The sequence below is a fragment of the Ammospiza nelsoni genome, chromosome 24 (assembly GCF_027579445.1).
Source record: "Ammospiza nelsoni isolate bAmmNel1 chromosome 24, bAmmNel1.pri, whole genome shotgun sequence".
NCBI lineage: Eukaryota > Metazoa > Chordata > Aves > Passeriformes > Passerellidae > Ammospiza > Ammospiza nelsoni.
Window position 1 is genome coordinate 7,831,196 of NC_080656.1, and position 8,644 is coordinate 7,839,839.

An 8,644-nucleotide genomic window follows, 5' to 3' on the forward strand; every position below is an offset into this window, starting at 1 on the left:
CAGGGACGTCCCTCAGCTCTGCCCTGCTCCAAGCCTGCCCAACCTCTCTGGAATTGCCAACTTACCTGGGAGTTGGTGACACAGGAGAGAGACATTTCACAGACTCATTTATTTGCCCCATTAACCATTTTAACGGCCTCTCTGCAATAACAGTCATTCCCAGGGCTGGCAGAGCAGGTGTTCCAACAATCAGCAGGATTGAGAAGCCCTGGATGGCCGTTATTATTAATGCCCATAATAAAAACATGCCTGGGAGCTGCACGCCCGCGCTCCATTGCACCCTCCGCTTCATGGGCCGGCAGCTCCCACTCCAGGACAGCCCAGGGGAGCAGCAGCAGCGTGGGGAGCACCAAAGAAAGGCTGTCCAAAACCACCATCTTTCAACTGACCTGTTTTATTGTGTCGTGAAAGACTGCACCCAAAAGCAGGTGCAAGGAGTATCAAACAGCGTGTTTTACCTGAACATCCGAGCCCGGCGCTGCCGAGGCCCAGCGTGCCCATTCCCCGCTCAAACTGAAAAGCAGCAGCAACTCAGGCTTCTGTCTGCATTGAACAGCTGGTAAGAAACAAGGTAACCCAGGGGGCAGCTTCCCAAGAGACTGGCAAACAAAAGAAAACCAGGAGACGCATCTAGTGTGTGCTACGGGCTGGTGTGGCGGGAGGGGAAATCAGCTGGCAGCTTTGTCACTTTCCCCATTCTCAATCAGTTTCCTTTTCTTCTCATCCGTTTTCCTCTTGAAGATGTGGTCTCTGTAGAACTGGAGTTCTTTGATGCTTTCCCTGATGTCATCAAGTGCTCTGAAAGAGAATTAAGGAGGGTTTCAAAGAGCCGGGGTACATCTCCAGCTATGCCCACATCCTAATGCCACTGAAAACTTCCAGGCTGCAGGAAACCAAAATGATGCACAGGAGGGTGCATCTGTCAGGCATGAAAATAACACTCATTGTCTCAGGGAAGCAATAGAAGTCCAGTGGTGCCAAGGTGGCAGGGAGTAACTCACAGCTGATTCGTTTATGTCAGCCTGGGACGCAGCTGCTGGAAACCAGCATTGGCTGTCAGAAACAATTCCACCCGAGGGAAGAGCCAGGGCTCCAGAGAGCTGCCCAGCTCCAGCCAGGGCACGCTCAGGGCTCAGCTCCCTGCAGCAGCACATCAACCACGGCTTCAGCCAGGACCCCTGTGACAGCCAGCCCTCCTCCTCCTCCTGTGTGTGCACCAGAGCCTCCCTCCTGCCCAGCACGGGCACATCAGAGTGGAGCCACAGAGGCTCCCTGGCTCCTTCCTGCCACCTCTCTGGCATATTCCAAGCTCAGGAAATAGGCACGAGCAGGACTCTCACCCCTCCATTCACAGTTCTGAAATTTTTGTGTTTCTGTGACCACCTCTGCCCAAAAAAAGGGCAGATAACCCCCATTAAGTGACTGTTTGCATGGTCAACAAACATGCACTTTGAAGAGCAGAGTGAAACAGAAGGGCTGAGGAAACTTCTGGTTCTCTGGGTTTTAATAATCCCTTTCCCTACGCTATCTAGGCTTTGGACGGGAGAATTCAAACATCTGACAGGGTGCAGAAGCCATCTCCACCTGCATCAGCCCCAGGATGCTGGAATTCACAGGGAGCCCCATATCCTGCTCAGGAAGAGCAGAGTTCTCTGCAGGACCAGCCCTGCTGTCAGAGACGGAGGCACAGAGCTCACCTGTGAGAAGCAGCCTTCTTTGGTGCAAACTCGTATTCCTCTGGATACCAGCGCCTGTGAGCACAAGAATTGCCACTTAGAAAGAAAACTGGGATGCAAAGGCATGCCTGGTGGCTGCTGCGGGTTTGTTACACTTGGTGAAGGAACCCTGGTTTCACTGACACCAAGAGAAGCCACGGCCCTGCCAGTCCCCCTGCTTGATCTGCAGAGCCCCAGCACCACAAATGGGCACCCCAGGGGTATCTCTCAAACCACTTAACTGGGGGAACACTTACCTGCAAAGCTCCTTGACAGTGCTCACATCAATGATCCTGTAATGAAGGTGCCTCATGAACTGTGGCATGTATTTGTCAAGGAATTTCTTATCTGCATGAACAGAGTTACCTACAAAGACACAAACAAGATGTTTCTTCAAACAGAAGAAAACAGAACAACATGGAAACGAGCGGCAGACGGAGCGAGCTGGGAGAGATCACAGGGGAAGAAAAGCCATTCACAAGCAGCTCATTTATCCCATTTTCTAGCAAATATGATTGTAAAGGTTTGTCAGATTTTCATTGCAGGATCACACGGGGTTTAACACTAATACCTCTAGTAATTCCTCTGTTACTACTCCCACAATTTGTGTCACGCAGATAAATATCACAGAATTGTGCCAACATCGGGTTTTTTGCCAAGTGAAAGTGGCCATTGGTATTAATTCCACTCAGCACCTGTCCCAAGATCATATATGAAATATATTAAATATATGAAATTCTGGGTAACAGGACACCTGGAAGATCCTTATTCAGCCTTTGGCTGCATAGCCAGGGAGGAACAGAGCACAGAAGAGGAACCCGTGCCTGCCCCACGTGCCAGGGGGTGCTGGGAGTGCAGGATGGATGGATGATGTGCAGACAGAAGGTGCCTCACCTGCGAGAGGACAGAGCCCTGGGGGTGTCTGCTGCCGCACGAAGGACAGGAACTCGTACTCTGCCTGCTGCAGCGAGATTTTACTCTCCTTCACCGCCTTAGTAAGGCCAGACTGCAAAACAGAGCCAAGCCATAAATCAGAAACACCCTGTCACAGACACTGCCAGGAACGCTCCAGTTCTCAGGTAAATGTTTAACTCTGCAGTGAAAGGTCAGCCCTTGGAGTGCTGCTGGTCCCCCAGGTGCCTCCTGAACTCTGCACCTCAGTCCCTGGGGCACCCCCAGCCTCTGCTCTCCCCAGGGACCTCCTGCGTGGGAAGGAAATCCAAGGCAGGTAAATAGTGCTGACAGCACTGACCTTCCTGTGTGGTTTGGGACGTTTTCCTTCCCTTTTTTTGATTCCTTTGCTCAGAGCTCTTTCCAGTTACCAAGATGTGAGGCGTTGTTGATCCACCTGCACATCCTTGAGCCAGCAGAGCGCTACCTCCCCGCACATCCCTGCTCCAGGAGAGGCACTCACCTCCCCAGCAGGGAGCAGCAGCTACCAGTGAACACAAATAAACAGGATCCTGCCTTCAGGCTTCATCAAGATTCCTATAAATCAGAAAAGTTCCTCCCTGTTTTTTTTTTTTTCAATTGCTAAATGTCAAATCCTCTCCAAGTGTTCTCAGTGATTTATTTCCATCTGGCTACGCTATATATTTCCACGACTGTGCAGCAAAAATCTACTTGACAGATCCAAGTGGTGGTTAAAAAATTCATTATGTGGCAGCATTTTCATCTATATTCTAATTGCTTCTCTTCTCTTAGTCAATTAAAAATAAGTAGCTCCTCAGGAGCAGCAAGGACGCATGCTTCCATCTCCAATTCACTCCTGAGCCGAGGCTGAGCTGGAATCCTCGACTGGGGCAGGGAGAAGCACCCATCACAGTAAATTAATATTCATTTCTCAAACTCTTGCTAATTCTTCCCAGGGAGAGCAAGATGCCGAAGGGGGAGGAGAGGGGGGTTATGGATGTCTTAAAACTTCAGCCCTTAATTGAAAACTAACTTGAACTTCAATTCATCATCAGGGACTGGAAAATCCATTTGCTCTCTTGCTGCTGGCAAAGAGGAACCTTTCTTTGGTGGCCCAAAGAACTAAAAATAATCTCTTGCTGCAAAAGTGAAGCTTTCAGTTAAAAAATCCACAAGGCCTACAGGGCTGAGGGGACAGGCAAAAGCCTGGAGTCCTGTAAACATGCACCAGAGTCCACAGGGAGAAATCTGCCTTTGATTGGCTCTGGACTGTTCTGCACCAATCCTGCACCTGTTCTTATTCAGGCATTCAAGCTTGACCTCCCCCTTCCCCACTGGAATGATTTTGAATTGTTTTATGCAAGACCCCATCAGGAGGAGCTGTCAGAATTTGAACCCAGCCCAGCCTGCACCAGGGCTCCCACAGAGGCAGGAGGTGGCCAGCAGCTCTGTGTGGGGACCAAGGAACCAAACCCCAATTGTCCCACTGGGAGAAAGGAGGCTGAGGCCCTGCCCTGCGAGATGTGAGCCAGAGGCACATCCCTGAGTGACAGATCCTGTTCTGCCCCCCTGCCTGCTCCAGCCCTCCCAGGGGAGCTCACTGCTGCTGCTGTGCTGATGCTTCCAGCTCCCAGACCAGGGAGCAGCTTCCAGCACTCTTCCAACTTATCAGAAACCAGGCTGCAAAGCACAGGCTGCTTTAGGCAAGCTGGAAGCTGCAGGCTAAGGATCCCTGAGAGCAGTCTGAACCCTGCCACAGATGACTCGTGAGACCTTGGGCAAAACACTCCACACAGGCTCCTCAATACAAAATAAGAGAGACACTGTCTCCTGTCTTTGAACCCCTCTGTGTGGCTGCGAACTGCTCAGCACAGGAATTGTCCCTGCTGAGGCAGCTGTACTGCCGCTGATCTATCAGAATTAATCGCTCAGAACCTACACGTGCTGCAGCTGATCACTCAGGATTTACACATCCTGCAGCCGAATTCTCAGAATTACACGTCCTGCATCTGATCTCTCAGAATTACATGTTCTACAGCTGATCTCTCAGCATCACTCGTGCTGCAGCTCATCTCTCAGCATCACTCGCCCTGCAGCTCATCTCTCAGCATCACTCGCCCTGCAGCTCATCTCTCAGCATCACTCGCCCTGCAGCTCATCTCTCGGAATCACCCGTCGCTCCCACGGCGGCCGAGGCCGAGCAGGGTTTTTACCTTCCCGTGATGCTCCTTGCACCACTCGGACATGCTCTCCAGCAGCTCGTCGGGCTGGTTGATGATCAGGTTCGGGCCCTGGCGGGGAAGGGAAGCACAAGGTAATGGCACAAGAAGTTTAGGAGCCCGTGGAAGTTGGGTGCCGAGCGCAGGCGGAGGCGGGCAGTGCCGGCGGCAGGCACACCGCGCACCGTGACGCAGCCCCGCGCTCCGGTGCGCTCCCACGCTCCCGGTGCGAGCGGCGATCCCGGCGCGGCCGGAGCCGGGACCCCGGCGTTCCTTTGCTCCAGCATCGCCGGGACTGCCCGCGGGGCCCGCGCGGCTCACCTCGGCCAGCACGTTGAGGTCGCAGTCGGTGATCAGACACGCCATCTCCAGGATCTGGTCCTTCTCCACGTCCAGGCCCGTCATCTGCCAGGGGCGAGCGGCAGCGTCAGCGCGCCCGGGGCCCGCGCCCCCCGTCCCGTCCGCTGCTTCCCCGCGCCCCCCGCCGCCCCGCGCCGCCGCCCCGCACCTCCAGGTCCACCCAGACCATGCGCTGCCCCATGTCGCCGCCGGCCATGGCCGCCGCCCTCCGCCGGCCCCGCCACAACCGCCCGGCGCAGATCCGCAGGCGGCCCAGGCCGGCGCGGCCGCCGCCCAGCATCGCCGCCGCACTACAGCTCCCGGCGACCCCCGCGCCGCCGCCTACGCTCCATAGGTGTGGATGCGCCGCAAGGGCTGCTGGGAGATGTAGTCCACGGTGGCCGGGGGCGCTCCTGCCGTTACCGGCGCCACGGAGCAGCTCTGCTGCCCCGGCCTCAAAGGCGGAGGTTCACCCAGGGGCTTTCCCCAGGGAGACTTTTAATGTTCTTCAAAACAATACTGTATTTCAAATGGACAACGGGGAATGGGTTCATATTGAAAGAGAGTAGGTGCGAATTACATAGTAGGAAAAGATTCTTTACTGTGAGAGTGCTTAGGAACTGTAACAAGTTACGCATAGAAATTGTGGATGCTCCATCACTGGAAGCGTTCAAGGCCAGGCTGGATGGGGCTCTGAGCAGCCTGGCTGGTGAAAGGTGTCCCTGCCTCTGGCAGGGGGTTGGAGTGAGGTGATCTTTAATGCACCTACCAACCCAAACCAAAATGTGATTCTGTGACTGTATAAAAAACACGAGGAATGTTACAGATGTCAGGCAGCATCTGTCCCACCTCAACTCTGCTTAAAATGCCAGACCCTTCCATCTGACACAGATGTTCCTTTCTCCTAAAAAAATACTAACAGCACTTATCTGTGACACAATGTCAGTGTGGTGGTTTCTCCACGGCTTCCCTACCCCGTGAAAAGCCCTGAAGTGTGCGTTAACACATTTAATACTGAGACCGGAGTTTGGCAGGACTGCACTGCTGGTATTTTTACAAACACTAAAAGGTGACTTCACTGGGGGGGTTTTTGGGGGGTGGGGGGTTTGTACACGTTCTCAGTGAGAAACAGGTCACGTTTGCTTCGCCCTCGAGTCCCTCAGTGGCGCGCCGAGTGCCACTTGGCCTCTCTGTAGCTGTCCCTGCGGTGCTCGTAGCTCCAGCCGTCGCGGTGCCTGTCCTCGTAGTGCTCCTCGCGGCCCCGGTAGTGGTGCTCGCCCTCGCGGCCCCTCTCCTCGAAGCCGTACTCGTCGCGCTTGCCGCGCCCGTACTCGGGGCCGCCGTCCCCGAAGCGCTCGCGGCCGAAGTGGCGCCCGTCGGGGCTGTAGGGGTGGGCGCCCAGGCGGGCCTTGCGCGGCCCCTCCAGGCGCCGCGGCCCCGGGGAGCCGGGCAGGCCGTGGAACGAGTGCGGGTAGCCAGGAGGGGCAAAGCCGGGCTGCTCCCCGTACTTGCCCCCGAACTGGGGCTGCTGCCGGGCCGCGCTGTTCATCTGGAGGGGAAACACAGACAGGGGGCTCGGTGTGGCACGCTCACTGCCTGGGGGAGTGCCTGAACCAAACCCCGGGCTGGCCTCCAACCCACAGTGCTCACACCAGAACCTTTACACTGCCCAGAGCCTCCTCCAACCCACACTGCTCACACCAGAGCCCTACATCGCCCAGAGCCCTCCCAGCTGGCCCCCTCTGTGCCAGGAGCTTCACATCATCTGCAAGTGCCATTCCAGCCCCCCAGCAGTATATTCCCACCAGCTGTGCCCGTGAGTGTGCACGTACCACCGCTTGTCTCTGCAGGCTCGACGGGTACCCCGGTGAGCCCATGCCATCTGGAACCCTCTCATACCTGCAGGGAAAACACAGCAGCAGTGTCAGCCTTAAACACACAACAGGGCATCTACATCCCACTGGTGCTCCCTCCACGGGAAGGAAACGCCAAACTGCCCTTGGAAGTAGGCAGGAACACAGTGAACCATGCAATGTCTGCCTCCACTGCACACTCCTGTGCTGGCCACACTCGTACCTGCTGCAGTTGGATGCTGGATGAGGCATCCCAGGAAGGCTGGTGCCAGGAGCTCCGAGCTGGGAACAGGATGGATTGATATCCTGGGCTGCATGACTGCTCCCTGCGGAGAGACAAATAATTCAGGAGACCCACAAACACCAGTTAAGGAAATGAGGTGTGAAGTGAACTTGCAGAAAATCAACACATTTTGAATTGGCTCTCAAGTTTCGTCAGTGATCTGCAAAAGCACTGCAATCTTAGTTCCCACCAGAAAGGGCAGAGATATTGTAGCCAATGTGCCTCATTTAACCACGATCAGATGCGATTTTTGCTGCTCGTATAATTTAGAGCAGATCTTGGAGGTGCTGCAGGATTATCCAATAAAAACCCACAGAGAAGGCTCAGCCAAGGGGTTACACTGGCCATGAGAGACAGGAGGTCCCTGGTCGAAGCACCGGGACAGGAGGATGTGAGGGAAGCAGAGCCGGCAGGTGAGGGACCCCTTGGTGAGAGGCTCCTGCAATTTACCCGTGACTGCTGCAGGCTAGGGCAGCTGACAGCAGTTCACGTCCCCCTGCAAAGGGGGTGAAGGTGTCTCCGGTACCTGATCGGAACTGGATGCGCATGGGCCGCCCGTACAGCTTGATCCCGTTGAGCAGCCGCAGCCCGTACGGCACCGACTCCTCGTGCTTGAAATTGACGAAGGCGAACTGCTTGGGCCGTCCATCCCGGTCCTTCGGGATCTTCACGGTGATCACGGGCCCCGCCTGGCACCGGGGGCGAAGGCGTTAGGCAAACACCAGGAGGCAGCGGCCGCCGCCGCGCACGTGCGCCCCGCCGAACCCTGTCCCGCGGCGGCCGCCGTAGCCCCGCCGGCCATGGCGGCCGCGGCCCCCCCGCCGCGCCCTCCCCCGGTACACGCAGCGCGGGCGCCGGGCGGTACCTGGTGGAAGAGCTCGAAGATGAGCTCCTCGGTGACCTTGGGGTCCAGGTTCCCCACGAAGAGCGTCCGGTTCGCCTCGGCTGCCGCTGCCCCCATGGCCGCGCCGGGATCTGAGCGCGCGCGCCCCCAGCCGCTACTCCCCCCCTGCCCCGCGCGGCGCTTCGCGTGACGTCACCGTCACGTGCGTGCGGGGCCGCCCCTTCCGGCAGGGGCGGGGCCACGGGGACGGGGCGGGGAACGGGACCGGGAACGGGGCAACAGGAACGGGGCAATGGGAACAGGAACGGGGGAACAGGAACGGGGCAATGGGAACAGGAACGGGGGAACAGGAACGGGGGAACGGGAACGGGGCAATGGGAACAGGAACGGGGCAATGGGAACAGGAACGGGGGAACAGGAACGGGGCAATGGGAACAGGAACGGGGGAACGGGAACAGGAACGGGGGAACAGGAACGGG

The 8,644-nt window shown here is 56.6% G+C and overlaps 2 protein-coding genes across 2 annotated transcripts; both read right to left on the reverse strand.

Moving 5' to 3' along the window:
- Positions 1 to 378: 378 nt before the first annotated feature.
- REXO2 (RNA exonuclease 2) lies at positions 379 to 5,501 on the reverse strand. Its single transcript, XM_059488466.1, has 7 exons — positions 5,355 to 5,501; positions 5,168 to 5,251; positions 4,841 to 4,918; positions 2,610 to 2,721; positions 1,973 to 2,081; positions 1,698 to 1,751; positions 379 to 798 (listed from the first exon to the last, which is right to left on the reverse strand). Exons 1-7 carry the CDS (start codon positions 5,484 to 5,486, stop codon positions 669 to 671), a joined length of 699 nt encoding a protein of 232 aa, XP_059344449.1. The 5' UTR covers positions 5,487 to 5,501; the 3' UTR covers positions 379 to 668.
- Positions 5,502 to 5,556: 55 nt separating this feature from the next.
- On the reverse strand, positions 5,557 to 8,325 carry RBM7 (RNA binding motif protein 7). Its single transcript, XM_059488465.1, has 5 exons — positions 8,187 to 8,325; positions 7,848 to 8,010; positions 7,262 to 7,364; positions 7,018 to 7,084; positions 5,557 to 6,734 (listed from the first exon to the last, which is right to left on the reverse strand). The coding sequence occupies exons 1-5, from the start codon at positions 8,280 to 8,282 to the stop codon at positions 6,345 to 6,347; spliced, it is 819 nt and encodes a 272-aa protein (XP_059344448.1). The 5' UTR covers positions 8,283 to 8,325; the 3' UTR covers positions 5,557 to 6,344.
- Between the last annotated feature and the right edge of the window lie 319 nt (positions 8,326 to 8,644).

What these genes read in the sequence shown, in the direction of transcription:
- RBM7 (XM_059488465.1), bottom strand. Translation starts at nt 8,282, where the DNA reads ATGGGGGCAGCGGCAGCCGAGGCGAACCGGACGCTCTTCGTGGGGAAC. An exon ending in GCGCATCCAGTTCCGATCAG is followed by an intron (nt 7,365 to 7,847) that starts GTACCGGAGACA and finishes GTCTCTCCGCAG; the next exon opens with GGAGCAGTCATGCAGCCCAG. An exon ending in GCCTGCAGAGACAAGCGGTG is followed by an intron (nt 6,735 to 7,017) that starts GTACGTGCACAC and finishes TTTCCCCTCCAG; the next exon opens with ATGAACAGCGCGGCCCGGCA.
- REXO2 (XM_059488466.1), bottom strand. Translation starts at nt 5,486, where the DNA reads ATGCTGGGCGGCGGCCGCGCCGGCCTGGGCCGCCTGCGGATCTGCGCC. An exon ending in AGGGCTCTGTCCTCTCGCAG is followed by an intron (nt 2,082 to 2,609) that starts GTGAGGCACCTT and finishes GTGTCTTTGTAG; the next exon opens with GTAACTCTGTTCATGCAGAT. An exon ending in ACTGTCAAGGAGCTTTGCAG is followed by an intron (nt 1,752 to 1,972) that starts GTAAGTGTTCCC and finishes TTGTGCTCACAG; the next exon opens with GCGCTGGTATCCAGAGGAAT.